At 37.2% G+C, this 17,955-nt stretch overlaps 2 protein-coding genes across 5 annotated transcripts in view; both read right to left on the bottom strand.

Moving 5' to 3' along the window:
• Nucleotides 1-7,355: 7,355 nt before the first annotated feature.
• Nucleotides 7,356-16,659, bottom strand: vps37bb (VPS37B subunit of ESCRT-I b). The gene is made up of 4 exons (XM_083569189.1): nucleotides 16,418-16,659; nucleotides 13,579-13,750; nucleotides 11,170-11,252; nucleotides 7,356-10,572 (listed from the first exon to the last, which is right to left on the bottom strand). Exons 1-4 carry the CDS (start codon nucleotides 16,529-16,531, stop codon nucleotides 10,150-10,152), a joined length of 792 nt encoding a protein of 263 aa, XP_083425315.1. The 5' UTR covers nucleotides 16,532-16,659; the 3' UTR covers nucleotides 7,356-10,149.
• A 427-nt stretch (nucleotides 16,660-17,086) lies between these two features.
• The window catches only part of slc4a5b (solute carrier family 4 member 5b), a 53,153-nt gene continuing 52,284 nt past the window's right edge, over nucleotides 17,087-17,955 (bottom strand). For 3 of the 4 annotated variants that reach the window (XM_083569049.1, XM_083569047.1, XM_083569048.1), the window contains one exon: nucleotides 17,089-17,710. In XM_083569049.1, coding sequence (XP_083425175.1) covers nucleotides 17,694-17,710 — 17 coding nt within the window. In that variant the 3' untranslated portion in view covers nucleotides 17,089-17,693. Of the gene's footprint in view, nucleotides 17,711-17,955 lie in introns of all 4 variants that reach the window. The other variant, XM_083569046.1, reaches the window with a different exon arrangement.

Raw genomic sequence — 17,955 nt, 5'->3', positions numbered from 1 at the left:
TCTAAAGATAGGATTGCTGAATATTAGATCTCTCACGTCTAAAGCGCTTAATGTAAACGAAATTATTACCGACCAGGAGTTTAAAATAATGTGTTTGACAGAAACATGGATTAAACCAAATGAATATTTAGCATTAAATGAAGCGAGTCCTCCTGGGTATAGTTACATACACCAACCCCGTCTAAATGGCAGAGGAGGCGGAGTCGCAGCTATTTATAATAATAATCTAAGCGTCACACAAAAGACTAAACACAAATGTAAAACATTTGAAGTTCTTTACACCAGCATAAAATATTCAGTGTCTGAAAGCAGGTCCAGTCAGACAATTCCACTCATTATTATTTATAGACCCCCAGGGCCCTACTCTGATTTTCTCATAGAATTTGCAGATTTCATCACAAATTTAGTTACTTCTCTAGACAAAGCATTAATTGTTGGTGATTTTAACATTCATTTTGATCATCAGGAAGACTCCTTTAGAGCAGCAGTTGTGTCCATTCTAGATTCAGTTGGAATTAATCAGAATGTTATAGAACCCACTCATAGTGGTGGACACACTCTCGATTTGTTGTTAACATTTGGATTAAAAATAAAAAACGTAGTCATAATTCCACAGTCTGAAGCTATTTCAGACCATTATCTCATCTCTTTTAAAATTTGCCTCAGTCATTGCATTACTACTTCACCACGTTATCGTGTTAAGCGTACTTTCACGTCAGCTACAACAGCGCGTTTTATTAACAATCTTCCAGAAATTACGATATTAGATAGATCTCCGTCTGACCCTGCAGAGCTCGACTGGGCCACTAAACACCTAGAATCAACATTACGTTATACCCTAGATGATGTAGCTCCCCTTAAGACCAAAATGATCAGGAAGAAAAAATTAGCACAGTGGTATAATGATCATACACGCACCTTAAAACAGACCACTCGAAAATTAGAACGTAAATGGCGTCAAACAAAATTAACAGTATTTCAAATAGCATGGAAGGGGAGCCTCCTAATTTATAGAAATCTCTTAGTGCTGCTAGATCAGCATATTTCTCCACCCTCATAGAAAATAACAAGCATAATCCTAGATTTTTATTCAGCACGGTAGCAAAATTAACAGGGAATAAAAGCACTGCACTCACATGCACACCATCATTAGGTACTAATGATTTCATGAACTTTTTTAATAATAAAATTGAAAACATCAGGCAAAAAATCCAGACGGTTAATATAAAGCCAAATTATTTTACAAGTAACCCTGTAGACAGCAGTGTAATTATAACAGACAATCAATTACAAAGTTTTACTCCTATTCACGAGAATGACTTAATTTAATTAATTTCCTCATCAAAATCATCAACCTGCATTCTCGATCCCTTGCCTACAAGTTTCTTTAAACAGATCAATCCAGAGGTAATTGAACCTGTTTTAAAAATAATAAACTCTTCCATTAGCACTGGTTTTGTACCAAAATCCTTCAAACTGGCAGTTATCCACCCCCTAATTAAGAAACCTGACCTTGACCCATGTCAGCTGTCCAACTACAGACCAATATCAAATCTCCCCTTCATAGCCAAAATTTTGGAAAAGGTTGTAGCACAGCAGTTATGCTCACACCTACTTATGAATAATATTTTTGAAATGTATCAGTCAGGATTTCGGCCTCATCATAGCACAGAGACGGCGCTAGTTAAGGTGGTAAATGACCTGTTATTGGCCTCTGATCAGGGTTTTGTCTCCTTACTTGTTTTGCTCGACCTTAGTGCAGCTTTTGACACCATTGATCACACTATACTACTTGCTAGACTTGAGAACGTTGTTGGAATAAAGGGAACGGCTCTCTCTTGGCTCAGGTCTTATTTGACTGATCGCTATCAGTTTGTTGATGTTAATGGTGAGTTCTCCACACTCTCTGAGGTAAAGTTTGGTGTTCCTCAAGGATCTGTCTTAGGCCCTCTGCTTTTCTCTCTATATATGGTGCCTCTTGGAGAAATTATTCATAAACATGGTATTAGATTCCATTGCTATGCTGATGATACACAGCTATATATTTCAGCAAAGCCAGATGAGAGAGATCAGCTTAACAATGTTAAAAAATGTGTAAAGGACATTAGACAGTGGATGCTCGATAACTTTCTTCTGCTAAACTCAGATAAGACGGAAGTACTTTTACTAGGACCACATGCAGCTAGAAGCAAACTTTCCGATTACCTAACATCTCTGGATGGTGTTTCTGTTTCAGCGTGTACGGCTGTCAAAGACCTTGGTGTGATTATTGACTCGAGTCTTTCCTTTGAGGCTCACGTGAATAATATTACCAGGATCGCCTTCTTTCACCTTAGAAATATTGCTAAAATTAGAAATATGATGTCGTTACAGGATGCAGAAAAACTAGTTCATGCTTTTGTTACTTCTAGATTAGACTACTGTAACGCTTTACTGTCTGGGTGTGCGAGTAGGTGCATAAATAAGCTTCAGTTAGTTCAGAATGCAGCAGCAAGAGTCCTCACTAGATCTAGGAAATATGACCACATCACCCCTGTATTAATCAGTCTACACTGGCTCCCAATCAAATCTCGCATTGATTATAAAATTTTACTACTGACATATAAAGCACTTAATGGTCTCGCACCACCGTATCTGAGTGAACTTCTGTACCAGTATGATCCTCCACGCCTACTTAGATCAAAAGGTGCAGGCTATCTGTTGGTTCCTCCAATAATGAAGATTACAGCAGGGGGCAGATCTTTCTCTTATAAAGCCCCGCAGTTATGGAACAGCCTTCCTATCAGTGTTCGGGACTCAGACACAGTCTCAGTGTTCAAGTCGAGGTTGAAAACATATTTATTCAGTCAAGCCTTTAATCAGTAGATTTTTTCTCAGGTAAAGGCTCAGATCTGGAGGGAACATTGATATAGAGTGTTTGGTGAACTGGGATATTTGTACGCTGTCGTCCCCTCACATTCACATGTTCACTCAGGTTTGTTGATGGTGGTGTGGTGGGCCGTCTCTTATCCCAGAGATCCCTCATGTCTGTGTTGCCTTCTGGTTCTCCCTTTTAGTTATGCTGCTATAGCGAGTCTTGCCGGAGTCCAAACTGCACAGTGACTTTAACTCTCATGCAACAATAGGTACACTTAATAATCCATATCACCCTCTTCTCTCTCTCTCTCTCTCTCTCTCTCTCTCTCTCTCTCTCTCTCTCTCGGTCGAGTTAAACATGCTCCTGAGGCTCCAGTGACCACTGTTCCTGCCCCTCTCCCCCCCGTGGATCTTCCCACTTCATCCAGGCCTGCCTGGATTGGATGTCAACAGTCTCCTACACTGATGTCAACAGTCTCCTACACTGACTCAGAAATACACTTCGCTTTTGATCATCATCACTGCACCCCGCAACATTGTATACCCGCCACAAATGGACATTCGGTGTAACCCAGATGAGGATGGGTTCCCTCTTGAGTCTGGTTCCTCTCAAGGTTTCTTCCTTATGCCATCTCGGGGAGTTTTTCCTTGCCACAGTCGCCAGTCGCCACCGGCTTGCTCATCAGGGACAAACTTACTCATAAAGAACATATTCATTTTTAATCACCGCATTATCTGTGTAAAGCTGCTTTGAGACAATGTTCATTGTTAAAAGCGCTATACAAATAAAAATGAATTGAATTGAATTGAATTGAAATAGCAGCAATTGTGTGTGCAACATATAATGTGATGAGTGAGAGTTCTGTGCAGTACTCATAGATGTAAAGCAGGGAATATAATTATGGTCAGTTGTTAGTGAGGGTGATTGCTTGGGGAAAGAAACTGTTCCTGTGTCTGGCAGTTTTAGTGAACAAAGTTCTGTGGCACCTGCCAGAAGGAAGGAGCTGAAAGATGTTGTGTCCAGGGTGTGAAGGGTCATTAATGATTTTTTCTGCCCGGTTTCTGGTTCTTGTATGGTACAAGTCCTGAAGAGTGGGCAGGGGGGCACCAATGATTTTTTCTGCTGTTTTAACGGTTTTCTGCAGTCTGTTTCTGTCCTGTTTTGTTGCTGCTCCAAACCAGATGGTGATTGATGAGCACAGGACAGATTCAATGACTGCAGTTTAAAACTGTATCAACAGCTCCTGTGGCAGACTGTATTTCCTTAATTGACGTAGAAAGTACATCCTCTGCTGGGCCTTTTTCAGAATCGAGTTTATGTTTGATTCCCATTTCAGGTCTTCGGAAATGGTAGTGCCCAGAAACTTGAAGTTCTCCACAGATGACACACGTCTTCACAAAAACTGATGTAGGATGTCACAGTGTCAGTCAACTCATCCAGGCTGTCAGTTGTCCACTGTTCATGGGTCCATCTCTTCACTGTTTTGACTACAGGCTTCACAGATTTTAGTTTCTGCCTGTATGTTGGAATAAGATAACCCAAGCAGTGATCAGAGTTCCCTAAAGCTGCCCAGGGTACAGAGTGATACGAGTCCTTAAGAACGGTGTAGCAATGATCCAGTGTGTTTTTCCCTCTTGTCGGACAGTTAATATGTTGCCTGTATTTTGGAAGTTCAAGTGTTAGTTTTGCTCTGTTAAAGTCTCCAAGGATAATAAAAACAGAATCCGGATGTTTTCGCTCCAAGCCGGATATTTGGTTTGCCAGGTTTTGCAGTGCAACATTCACGTAGGCCTGAGGTGGGATGTAAACTCGGGTCAGAATGAATGAGGAAAAGCATTAGCCTGGATAGCTTTCCATTTAAGTCTACGAAATGGTAACGATCGGACAGGTAGGATTTAAACCAACTTAATGCCTGTCCCTGAATGCCGATGTAATTGTGTAACACGTTTTCTGCTCTCCTTCTCCTTATTCCGCCAACAGTAGCCCAATTTTCCCTGGTACTCTGCTGGCTAACAATACCTGTGGCAGTTGTTGGTAACCTGGACCTCGACTGATCTGGTATTAAATTCTGGTTTGTGATCCGCATATTTGATTTGGCACGTTTTACACTGGATGCCCTTCCTAACGCAACTCTCCCCATTTATCCGGGCTTTGGACCGGTACTGGCTTGTGCAACCCTAATGGCTAGGTTCAAAGTGTCATACATACGTGAATTAAAAATCTTTTACACGTCACAGCACTCACACTGTTTTGAATTTGGAATAATCCATCTTCAAATGGTGCTCATGCAAATCAGCAGAATAAGGCTCTGTTTATTTTAATAATTATAAATTATAATTAAAATATATACAACGAAAGGTCACATAACTGCAACATGAGTTGAACTTTCTTTGCATGCCTGTTAAGCTTCTCTCTTAGCAGTTCCCATGGGATGCATTCGTTTGTGTGCCATTAGATCAGTATGCACAAAAATTTTATTTTGTTCATCACGGGTACCCAATCTTTTCATGCAATCTCTTCAGACGGTCAGGTTTCACATTTAAATAGTGATAATAACTGGTATCACTTCATTTAAGTGACAGTTATTTTATATCCAATGGACAAAGAGCCTAGTCTTACTCTGTCTTTATTGGTGAACTACTGTATAGGCTTTTTAGGGTTTTGGGGGCCCTATCTCCAACCTGAGGCCCTAGGCAACTGCCTGCTTTGCCCTTAGCTAGCGCCGGCCCTGTGTACTGTATAACATTCAGTGGGTTTACTGGCGGTGCTATTCTTCTTTCACTGTTCTGCATCAGCTATATTTGGTTGAAATGACAATAAAAGCTTCTTGACTTTTGATTAGACACTCCCCTGTTTAGTGAATTTAAAAATGATTCAATTACAAGCGTGTCTATGATTGGTTCAACAGACTTGCTTATCTATGACTATATATTTGTCATTTCTCTCAAGCAGACCCACTGGAAGGGCTAGCAACATATCAAATAATTGCTGCTAAAACTGCACAGACCTGGTTACAGTATCTGCAATAGCATTCATTGCTTCAGTGAAGCAGTGAGTCATTTTAAATCCAATTCATGCAATTTTTAATATAAAATATGATAAATGCCTGAAGGTGATGTGTGCTAGACAAGATTACACAATCCTAATCCCCATATTTACTTTCATTGTGGGAATCAACAAGACATTTAGGATTAAATCTTAAAATTTGTGAAGCTTGCTCGTGAAGCTCTGGGCAATGTTCTGCTATGAAAACTTCTGTTCAACACTGTTCAAGGTGTTGCCTTTGAATTTCCCACATCTTAATCTGTATCTGCATATATGGGATGTGCTGGACAAATATACAAATTTTAACATGTACAGGTTTTTTTTGTTTATGCAATCCACATGCACAACATTTTGTCTCAATGTCATCTGATTTTTTCTGCACTGACAACTTATAACTTACTATATTTAAGGGATCTGCTGCTATAATCTTCCACAGCACACCTTCAGAGGTATCTGGGTGCACAAAGGGGGGAATAAAACACTAGACACATTTTTACTACATTTTATTCATGTTGGATTTACTATTTTGCAACAGAAGTAGTGTAAATAAAAAAAAAAAAAAAGGTTTATAAATCAGAATACAACACCTATAATACATTCATTAGAATTGTAAAAGATGAACAGCGGACAAATTAAAATATGAACTATAAATGTGCCTGCAACATTACCAGAAAGTAGTTTATTCTTTTGATTTAAGTGAATAGTGAAGCTGGTCATAGCAGTCTGGTGTCATTTTAATAGTGAAATCCACAGCCAAGAAGACAGTTAACTGTAATCAATGACAGTATATAATGCAGTTCATCAAAATAAATATTAGTGTAAACGTTTTATGCAGTGATAAAAACACGATAATTAAAATTTTCTTCAGGGCTGTGTGCACGTTGAACACCACCACAATCGCTGGGGACTGTGCCACACTGAATCACATGTTCAACCTGATGAATGTAAACAAAGTATTTGTGCACTGGCATATGGAAGAGGGAATGGAGGAAGTTGATTTTAGAGCTGAATGGAGTTCTGGCAGCTCTAGAGAAAGACTATGAAGAGTATGTTGTTGACTTAGTTGAAGGGGGGTGGGGAGAAATGGATTTACATCTGATTGAGTGAATTTATTTTAAAAAAAAATTAATGTTCCAAATGTTCCAACATTTCTGTGTGCTTCACAGTTATTCCCTAACATTAATTGTAATTATATATATATATATATATATATATATATATATATATATATATATATATATATATATATATATATATATATATATATATATATATATATATATAAATAATAACATTTTCTAGTAAAGGATCAGTTTATTAAGTAGCAACTACGTTTTGGTGAAAGATTTGTTTTAATGAAGGTCATTATAGTGTTTTTAATTGTATTTCTTTTTTCCACTAGAGGGCAAAAGTGTTGCTGATTGTGGCAACTTGGTCATAAACTGTTGAGACATTTCCAGACTTGACTGATATTCTTTTAATTAACATTTTATAAAAGTCACATAACTTCAAAAGTTTACCACTAAAGGGAACAATTAAAACATACTACACTTAAGTGTTCTATTGTTCTATGTAATGTACCACACAGTACTGTAACGCCCTCTTATGTGTTTGACGGACATCAAGAAAGGGGGGGGGGGGGGGGTTAAATAAAATAAAATTTTTACTCCAAGGCACACTTGAGTTATTGCTGTTCATTTGAATGCAGCAAAGCCTTACTCAATATTACTAATTTAATCACACAAGTATTATACAGTAGGATTTTTTTATCTATATAGATTTTGAGACCTGCCCATATCTAGAACATATTTAATGCTGTACAAATTTGCCATGACTTTGTACAAGCACCTTTTGTTCCACTGTTGGATGGAATAACAGTGAGTGGTTTAGAAAGAGCTGCATAGCACAAATGGTTTGGGATTGGGATCAAATGGGTTCCTAGTTTAATTATGTTTCATGTGCTACATCTAATTGTAAAGTAAGACAGTTTAGAATTGCCATCACTAACTACATATGTGCTGAAATGTTTCATTTTCAGGATTTTCAGAATCCTACAAAAGCAATTAAAATAATTAAAATATAATCAGATTGAATGGAAAGGGTCTTTGGTTGCTGGTCATTTGAATCCAAGGTTTTTTTTTCTTGAAATATGTGTTGTAAAGGTATTAGTATATATATTTTTTTTACTTGTACACTAGTTACAGTGGGTCAAATAAGTATTTGATACACTGCTGATTTTTCCCACTTAAAAGAACGGAGAGATTTGTAATTTGCATCGTAGGTACACCTGAATTGTGAAAGACAGAATCTAAAAAGAAATCCAGAAAATTACATTGTATGATTTTTAAATAATTAATTTCCATTTTATTGCATGAAATAAGTATTTGATCACCTACCAACCAGCAAGATTTCTGTCTCTCACAGACCTGTTAGTTTATCTCCTATCCTCCACTCATTACCTGCATTAATTGCACCTGTTTAAACTTGATACCTGTCTAAAAGACACCTGTCCAAACTTAATTAAACTAGACTCCAACCTCTCCACTATGGACACTAGGGACAAAATTGTAGACCTGCACAAGGCTGGGATGGGCTACAGGACAATAGGCAAACAGCTTGGTAAGAAGGCAACAACTGTTGGTGCAATTATTAGAAAATGGAAGAAATCCAAGATGCCTTTCAATCTCCCTCAAACTGGGGCTCCATGCAAGATCTCGCCTCGTGGAGTATCAGTGATCCTGAGAAAGGTGAGGGATCAGCCTAGAACTACACGGAAGGACCTGGTCAATGACCTAAAGAGAGCTGGGACCACAGTGTTAATAGTTACCATTAGTAACACACTACACCACCATGGATTAAAATCCTGCAGCGCACACAAGGTCCCCCTGCTCAAGCCAGCACATGCCCAGGCCTGTCTAAGGTTTGCCAAAAACCATCTGGATGATGGCCTTGGGAGACGGTCATGTGGTCAGATGAGACCAAAATATAACTTTTTGGTATAATCTCCACTCGCCATGTTTGGAGAAAAAAGAAGGATGAGTGCAATTCCAAGAACACCATCCCAACCGTGAAGAATAGTGGGTGGAAACATTATGCTTTGGGTGCTTTTCTGCAAAGGGGACAGGACAACTGCACTGTAGTGAGGGGAGGATGGAAGGGGGACATGTATCGCAAGATTTTGGGCAACAACCTCCTTCCCTCAGTAAGCACATTGAAGATGGGTCATGGCTGAGTCTTCCAGCATGACAATGACCCCAAACACACAGCCAGGGCAACTGAGGAGTGGCTCCATAAGAAGCATTTCAAGGTCCTGTAGTGGTCAGTCTTCAGACCTGAACCCAATAGAAAATATATGGAGGGAGCTGAAACTCCGTGTTGCCCAGCGACAGCCCCAAAACCTGAAAGATCTGGAGAAGACCTGTATGGAGGAGTGGGCCAAAATCTCTGCTGCACTGTGTGCAAACCTGGTCAAGAACTACAGGAAACGTCTGACCTCTGTAATTTTAAACAAAGGTTTCTGGACCAAATATTAAGTTCTATTTTTCTATTGTATCAAGTACTTATTTCATGCAATAAAATGGAAATTAATTATTAAGAATCATATAATGTGATTTTCTGGATTTTTTTTCCCAGAATCTGTCTCTCACAGTTTAAATGTACCTACGATAAAAATCTCTCCATTCTTTGTAAGTGGGAAAACCTGAAATAGGCAGTGTATCAAATACTTATTCAACCCACTGTATTTCCTTACATGCATTACAGAATTCTTCATTTTATATATATAAAATTTGCATTCCCCCCAAAAAGTTTCCCGAATACATGGATCTGTAGTTCTAATGATTAATTTAGTGCTTCTGAAAATATTAAATTGGCTACAGTCTCTACTCAATATGTAAAAATGGTTTACATGAAGAAACCGCATATCTTTCAAATCTATTGCCATCAATTAATGGTTTTAACTTTCATGCTAATTTTAACAATTGGACTATTTTCTTTAGCAATTTCGATTTCTTCTGAACTGGTCCATTTTGTGAATATGTCTACAGAATTAATATTTCACACTTTAAAAAAAAAATAAAATAAGAACAATTCATAATAATCCACCAACACTTAAGGATAAACCTGTACAAGACCAAAGTGCTTCCATACAAACTTCTCTCTCTCTCTCTCTCTCTCTCTCTTTTTTTAGCAACAGGGAAAATGCCCAGGTTATTCATTTACATTAAAAAAAATACTTGAGTATTATTTCACTGCATGATGAAGCCAGTTCTTGGTGGAAGACCAGGCCTCTGGGGAAATGCTGGTGTGTATGGCTGTGTCAGTGGACCTGTGTAGGATGGCACCATGCTGGGCATTTGGACAGGAGGGTTAGGGGTTACTGGGTAGGGTAAAGCTCCCTGCTGCCCTGTCAGCTGGATTGAAGTTGAAGGTGTTGCCCTCGTAGGACCCGGGGAGCCATTAACCTGGCCGTGAAAAGACGCAGTGGAGGTGGGCGTCTGAGATGGAACGTGCTCGACCGAAACCTGTGGCATTTGATAACATTTGAGCAGCACCTCCTGCAGCTTATCAATCTTTACACGCCGCAAATGGGCCAACTTTCTCTTGCTTTGATAGGTTTCAATGAAGGCATCCAGAGACAAATCGCCATCAAGGAAGGAATCCGCCATGTTCTAAAATGACAGTGAAGTAATTTAGATTAATAATATGAATACTTGTATTGCAGTAAAGTAGACAGGAATAGTGTAAAGGTAATTTGCTTTGGATTTTCCACATAACTCTCATCACCCCTTAGATACAAAACTTACATTACTCATCCTACATTCACACAAGCAAATAATAAGTGATTCATGTCTCTTGTTGATGCTGGCCTCTGAAGCTGACCTTTCAAATTCAAATTATATATTGTTGCAGCCTGACTGAAAACGTTCTTGCTAGGCTTCATATTGGCTTTGTTGAAACATTAGCACACCAATTATATAGCATATTGAATAAAATAGCAAATGGGAAATAATTGCAGATAGGAATAAAGCTGAATTAGGAACTGGAAGAAAAGACCACATACATAATTGTCATATAACTAAGAAAGGGCCATTTGCTGGACTGAAACGCTGAATGTGCAAACTGAATGTTTACCTATTACTAATGTCAATGCAGGAAAACTTATGTACTGCACATGCCTTTGCTACATACTTAGTTTAACTGTACACACTGAATATACTAGCAAATACTGAATAATATTGATAAATTGATGGTGAAACTGATTTTACCTCTGTTTCCTCTTCTATTTTGGCTCCTTCAGCCTGTAGCAGGGCTAACAGTGTGTCTAGTGAGCTTTTTCCTGAGTTGTGATCTGAGCAAACACCAAACAATAACATTACACAAAAGATTTATGATCAGCTATGTACATGCTGCATTTTGCAGAATGACTAAAGCACACACAGCCCCCTACAAAATATTTGGAACGACAAGGCCATTGTTTGTTTGTTTTTTTGGGACGTACACATACAACATTAGAGTCGGAGTTCAAAAGATGATGTTAGACTATAGATCAAAATCTAGGGATTCCAATTATTTCAAATAAAATAAGCAACTTTTGGAAAATTATTGAAAGCGATAGTGTACACAAGAAACATTTTTAGATGAAAACACCGTTTTCAAATTTATCAGGATTAGTGTAGCCTTAGAAAATTTGTTGTCTTGCGCAGAGAAAAGGGTAAGTACAGAATCAATAGCTCTGATAGTGCTACCACAACTTCTTTCGGCTTCTCCCATTAGGGGTCGCCACAGCGGATCATCTGTCTCCATAAACCCGTCCTTTACATCTGCCTCTTTCAAACCAACTACCTGCATGTCTTCCCTCACCCCATTCATAAACCTTCTCTTTGGTCTTTCTCTTTTTCTCCTTCCTAGTGGCTCCATCCTCACATTTTACTACTGATGTACCCCATGTCCCTCCTCTGCACATGTCCAAACCAACTCAATCGCACCTCCCTCGCATCGTCTCCAAAACGTCCTACATGCGCTGTCCCTCTAATAAACTCATTTCTAATCCTGTCCATCCACATCACTGCCAATGAAACCTCAACATCTTCAGCTCTGCTACCTCCAGCTCCACCTCCTGTCTTTTAGCCACTGTCTCTAAAGCATACAACATCGCAGGTCTCACCACAGTCCTATAAACTTTCCCAGATACCCTTTTATCACAAATCACTCCTGCCACTCTTCTTTATTCACTCCACCCTGCCTGCACTCTTTTCTTCACTTCTCTAACACACTCTCCATTACTTTGCACTGTTGACCCCAGGTACCTGAACTGCTTCACCTTCTCCACCTGTTCTCCCTGCAACTGCACCACTCCACTGCCTTCCCTCTCATTTACACACATGTACTCTGTCTTACTCCTACTGACTTTCATTCCCCTTCTCTCCAGCATGTACCTCCAGCTCTCCAGGCTCTTCTCCACCTGCTCCCTACTCTCACCACAAATAACAATATCATCCACAAACATCAAAGTCCAGGGAAACTCCTGTCTGACCTCGTCCGTCAACCCATCCATCACCACTGCAAACAGAAAAGGGCTCAAAGCCGATCCTCCAACCTCCATCTTGAACCAGTCTGTCGTTCCTACTGCACACTTTACTGCTGTCACACTGTCCTCATACATGTCCTGCACCACCCTCACATACTTCTCTGACACACCTAACTTCCTTATACAGTACCACAACTCCTCTCTTGGCACCCTGTCGTAGGATTTCTCTACATCCACAAATACACAATGCAACTCCTTCTGACCTTCTCTATACTTCTCTATCAACATTCTCAAAGCAAATAATGCACCTGTGGTGCTCTTCCTTGGCATGAAACCATACTGTTGCTCACAGATGGTCACCTCCTCTCTCAGCCTGGCTTCCACTACTCTTTCCCATAACTTCATGGTGTGACTGATCAACTCCTCTCACCTTCCAAAATCTTGAACAACCTGGTTAAAAACTCCACTGCCACCTCACCTACCGTCTCCATGCTATGCCATCGGGTCCAACCGACTTTTCACTCTTCATGGCCTTATAACTTAGCATAGATTGATGGGCAGCAACAATTTATTCTCTAAGGTCATTGCTGATGTCTTTTCTCATTGCATTATGTTAAAACACACTGCTCCAGACTAGCAATCTGCTAAAACTTTTATAAAGGTGGTCACACTTGCTTAAGTTCAATTAATCAAGAATATTTGTTTAGCAGCACATGGCCTCTGAAGTTCTATGGATGGCAAAAAGGTGCTTTAAGGTTTCACATAAACCTTTCCATTGTGCCTTTTTATTTTGTAAAAAAAATAAATAATGACCTTATAATATGTCATTTGTTATTTGTCTGTTTATCTCAATTTTAAGACCTAATCAGAACCAGATCATTTTTATTATCTTAAAATTATTTACATTTATATTATATTACTTTCTTTCTTGTGCACAGACTGTGTGTGTACTCATAAAAAAAAAAGTAAGAACAGAACCAAAAACACCATTTACCCAAAAAAAATAAATAAAATAAAATAAAAAATAGAAGAAGAAAATAAATATCCTAAAATGTTTAGTAACATTTTAAGATCTCAACTGGTAGTAGTGGTAAAACATTTCCTGTCTATTAAAAAAATTGTAAAGATATGTATGCGTTTAACTAACCTAGAGTGCATTTGCGGAGCTGGTAGGCCTCATAGAGTTCCTGTAAACAGCAGTAGCGCTTGGTTAGCTGCATTTTCTGTTGTTCCAAATTGGGCTGGAGGCTGAGGTTCTGCTCAGCGAGACTGCGGTTACTAGCGAGGGTCATCTCTTTAGTTTGCTGCATCTCCTGCATCTGAAGAATGAAATCAGGGAGCACAAGAAAACTTGGTTATGAGTATATTACATTGTATACTAGGCATTATATTATATTGTATTGCACAGTTAGCATGAGAGTAGATATAAATGGCTATATAATGTATGACACATTAAATGACTACTCTACAATTATGTTAGTGCCAAAAGTATTGAACTTTTAAACAAACAAAAAGAAAGAAAGCAGAAAAGCACAATGAACCTTAAAACAATATTTTGTTTACACTTTAAAGTTTTGTTCAAACCTTTTGTGAGGGCTTAACAGTCATTTACACACATTTGCTAGTGAGATTCAGATTAACAGCGCCAGTAATTCCTTTGGCAAGTTTTACAAAAGGAATGGCAAATTATTCCAGCTGAATGTCTGGATGCCAAGACTGTGTGTAAGGCTGTTATTCATGCCAAGAGAATATTTTTCAATAAAACATTGTTGAAACATCTGTCCATTTATATATTGGTTTTGTCAAAATAAATCTTCACTTTCAAAAAAGAATTCCCTAGTCTGTTGCATATAAACAACATTAACATGCATATGTCTCTCAAAAACAATGACATTTTCCCAAACTTTAAACAGGCACTGTTATTCCCTAAACTAATCCACAAAGGGTCTGTTCAGTAGCTGATCATGTGTCTGCATTAGAGCCAATGTTTTATTGCCAACATGTTATACAAGCATATTTCTGAAGAGAAAAAACTATTAAAATAAATACTGGTGCATATTCAATAACTGGACAGACCACATTTCAGCAGATACTCCGTATTGGCAGAAAGAGACATGTAGTTCCCTTTTGCTTTAGGTTCCTGGTTTATTCTGTAAAATTTCTTATTCGAACATGTTCTGTAATGCATGTTATGAGCACAATAATTTAATTTCTGATTAATTATTACTTCATAATAACTAATTGATTCATTATTTTTTATTATTTAAATTTTTTTTGTAAACTTAGGACTTAGAACTTTGGGAAAAATGTTTTGAAGGTTTTTTATTAACATCAGATTTATAACAAAGACTTGTTACTTGTATGAAATACCTACAAAATATTAGACTTAACAGCAGCACATTACAATGTAATTACTAATAAGATATCTCAGTAATACTGATTAAACTGAAGGTAAGTGTGTGAAATCTATATGATATCTAATATCATATGAAATCCGACTAAGATGCACATGGACAAATCACATAAAAAACATTGTTTATTAGTTATTTAGTATTAAGTTAAATTAGTCGAATTAAAGCTTCTACTAAGCATTTGAACTAAGGCTTTTTAAATACTTAATTTTTTTTGACAAATAATTTTTTCTATAGTGTTCATTTTGTTACTCCACAAACTCTGGTGTTTCAAGATTTTGAAACAATTCCTTCCCCCTGAGAGCAACTGGGGGCTTTTACCTGTTTAAACTGAGATGATATGCAGCACTTTGGTCTTTACTTGTCTTTTAAATGTGCTATATAAATGAAGCTATTTGAATATTTAAATAATCATAAAGACGTTTTTTTTTTTTTTTACAACATATTAAATTCCACAACAGGAAGATTGAGAGTACACATAGTCTCTGTCCTAGTGAACTTTGCACTAGGGTGTGTTGATAGAGACTGCAAAATGCCACAAAACACAAAAGAATGCTGCACAAAAACGTACAAACTGGCAAGATTGTGCACTGTGTGTACCGTCTCTTTGATGTAAAGAAATGTGACGATCAGATGACACAAATAAGTGTGTGACCCATGTACCCATTGTGCCATTTAAGAGCAGTGACACCATGACATTCTGCTGCTGAATCATCAGTTGATCATTTATCAGGCAGTGATTCCATACAGGGTCAAACAAACCAAAAACAATCATCCAACAAATCCAAAATGATCATAACCCAAATTTAATCTTAAGAAACAACAAGGAAGACATGTTATCATTATATTCAATTTATTCACTTAACCAGACATAAATCCTGGTTTATTCAAGTTTCACATTTATTTTAATTACTTATATTATTATTATTATTTTTATATATGGAGTTACACTTGTCACGTGAATCTACCAGGAAGCATGAAAACTGCATTCATTTAAAAAAATATCCACCTTTGATACTTAAAAAACTGTGATTAAAAAAAGCATGGTCTGTGATTACAAATAGCAATAATAACAGGGTTACTTTGCGATATGACACCGCAAAATTACTCTTGTGATTGTATTACATAACAAAAGCTCATTTTAAGACAAAACAAGGAGCAATCTGCACTTCTGTAGCTCATGATTTCTAGATTCTTATCATCACTCCAAGTACAGTAAACATTAACAAATATAAACAATAAATATCCGCCGATATATATATATATATATATATATATATATATATATATATATATATATATATATATATATATATATATGACGGCGGACATGATGTTTTTTGTAAGAAATATTTTTCCACCTTTAAGTAAGATTTTCTCCCAAACATAGAAAACATTCTTATTAAACCACAGCATCATCTCACTTCAGTCTCACACTGCTGATGGTAAAACACTGAGCTGGATATAGAGGGCAGGGGATCTTCATATATATATATATATGACAAAGAAGAGGCGTTTTGCAATGAAGAGAGTCCAGCAAAGTCTCGCCTGGGCTTGGTGACAGCGCGCACTTACCTCGTCCATTTCTTTGACGATTTCATGGAGCTTGTCATCGTATTCGAGCAGCTCGTTCAGCTGGGTCATTGAATACGAACTCAATTTACTCGTGAACCCAAAGATTTCCCCCATCGCTATTCCACCAACAACACTCTCCCATCAACCGGAAATAGAATTCATGTCCAATGAGTGCCCTCGAGAAGCGGCAAGTGACGTAAGTATGACGCAATTGCTCGGTTGTAGATAACGCTGCGTTTGACAAGATGATCGTAACTTGTAACTTGTACTTTGCAAGAAAGGAAAGCCAAAAATAAACTTTTTATTTATTTGTTTGTATATTACACATTTATTTCCATAAATGAAACTTTTAAATATGGTTTTGAGTTCAGGTGGAGCCTCGTTCACTTTTTCCACTGGGTTTAGAAGAACATTTCACATATAAAAGCTATAATAAAATTGACATATAAACAGATTAAATGAAGTATCGCACACTTGAGATGTAAATGCATATACAGTATTTATTTAATTTAATAAAGACAATTCATTTGCACATTGTGCTAATTTGACTTAATGCAGAGAAAGAGTCCAATAATTTTTTATTTTTTTATATATATATCTTTATTCTAGCATACATTACAGTACACAATAAATTGGCATATTCACAATTAGTACATTCATTCAAGTAAAGGAACTGCTGTAAAGAACTAAATTGTATAATATAATAATAGAATAATATTCTAGAATTGTAGCAAATCGGTTGATTTTAAATTCTATTAAACTTCAAATACACATTTTAAACCAAAATTCAATCTTTGGTTTTCTTCAGAAATTGTGTATTGCTAGTTCTTATTTAAATATTTGGTCTACTAAAGAAAATAAATTATTTATGGATGTTTCAGTGATTTGTTCTTTTATTACAGACTAATCAATGCGAAAGCCTAAGGTATGTTTTATTTGATAAATGACTGCTTATTATAATTGCTGTTCTCCTGGCATAGACATCTGCAGCTAAATGTTTTCATATTGTATGTGAATTAAAAGTTGCTAAAATCTAGGTATTTGTTGTTAATAAAATTGACATGTTCACTAACGATGAAAATTATTCTATATTTATTAGATACACTATGTAAAACTATAAAAGCATAACGTTTTAGGTAAGAAATATTTTTCCACCTTTAAGTAAGATTTTCTCCCAAACATAGAAAAAATTCTTATTAAACCACAGCATCATCTCACTTCAGTCTCACACTGCTGATGGTAAAACACTGAGCTGGATATAGAGGGCAGGGGATCTTCATATGCAGGGTGATGCTAAGTAAAAGTAAAGAGAAGTTAAAATACATTCAACAGGCAAGACTTTCTCTGACAAGTAAAAGTGATATAAAAAGCGGCAGGAAAAGTAAGGCATATTAAATACATAACAATTAAAGCCTCAAGCAGCATTTTCTGTCCCCAAGCACCTAAACTCAGTGAACAACACACATTGCTTAAGCAGTCATATAAAAAAAGTTATCAGTTAAGTCTGATTTGTAGTCTCACTCATGATGTGTGTAATT

This window comes from Silurus aristotelis (assembly GCF_946808225.1).
Source record: "Silurus aristotelis genome assembly, chromosome: 18".
NCBI lineage: Eukaryota > Metazoa > Chordata > Actinopteri > Siluriformes > Siluridae > Silurus > Silurus aristotelis.
The sequence above is the reverse complement of the archived record's forward strand: the minus strand, read 5'-3'. Positions and strand labels throughout refer to the sequence as shown.

Bases quoted from the DNA above. Each gene is read 5' to 3' on its own strand.
- vps37bb (XM_083569189.1), bottom strand. From the start codon at position 16,531: ATGGGGGAAATCTTTGGGTTCACGAGTAAATTGAGTTCGTATTCAATG. The intron at 13,751-16,417 runs GTAAGTGCGCGC...TTCATTCTTCAG, and splicing joins TCGTCAAAGAAATGGACGAG to ATGCAGGAGATGCAGCAAAC. The intron at 11,253-13,578 runs GTTAGTTAAACG...GTGTTTGCTCAG, and splicing joins GCTCCGCAAATGCACTCTAG to ATCACAACTCAGGAAAAAGC.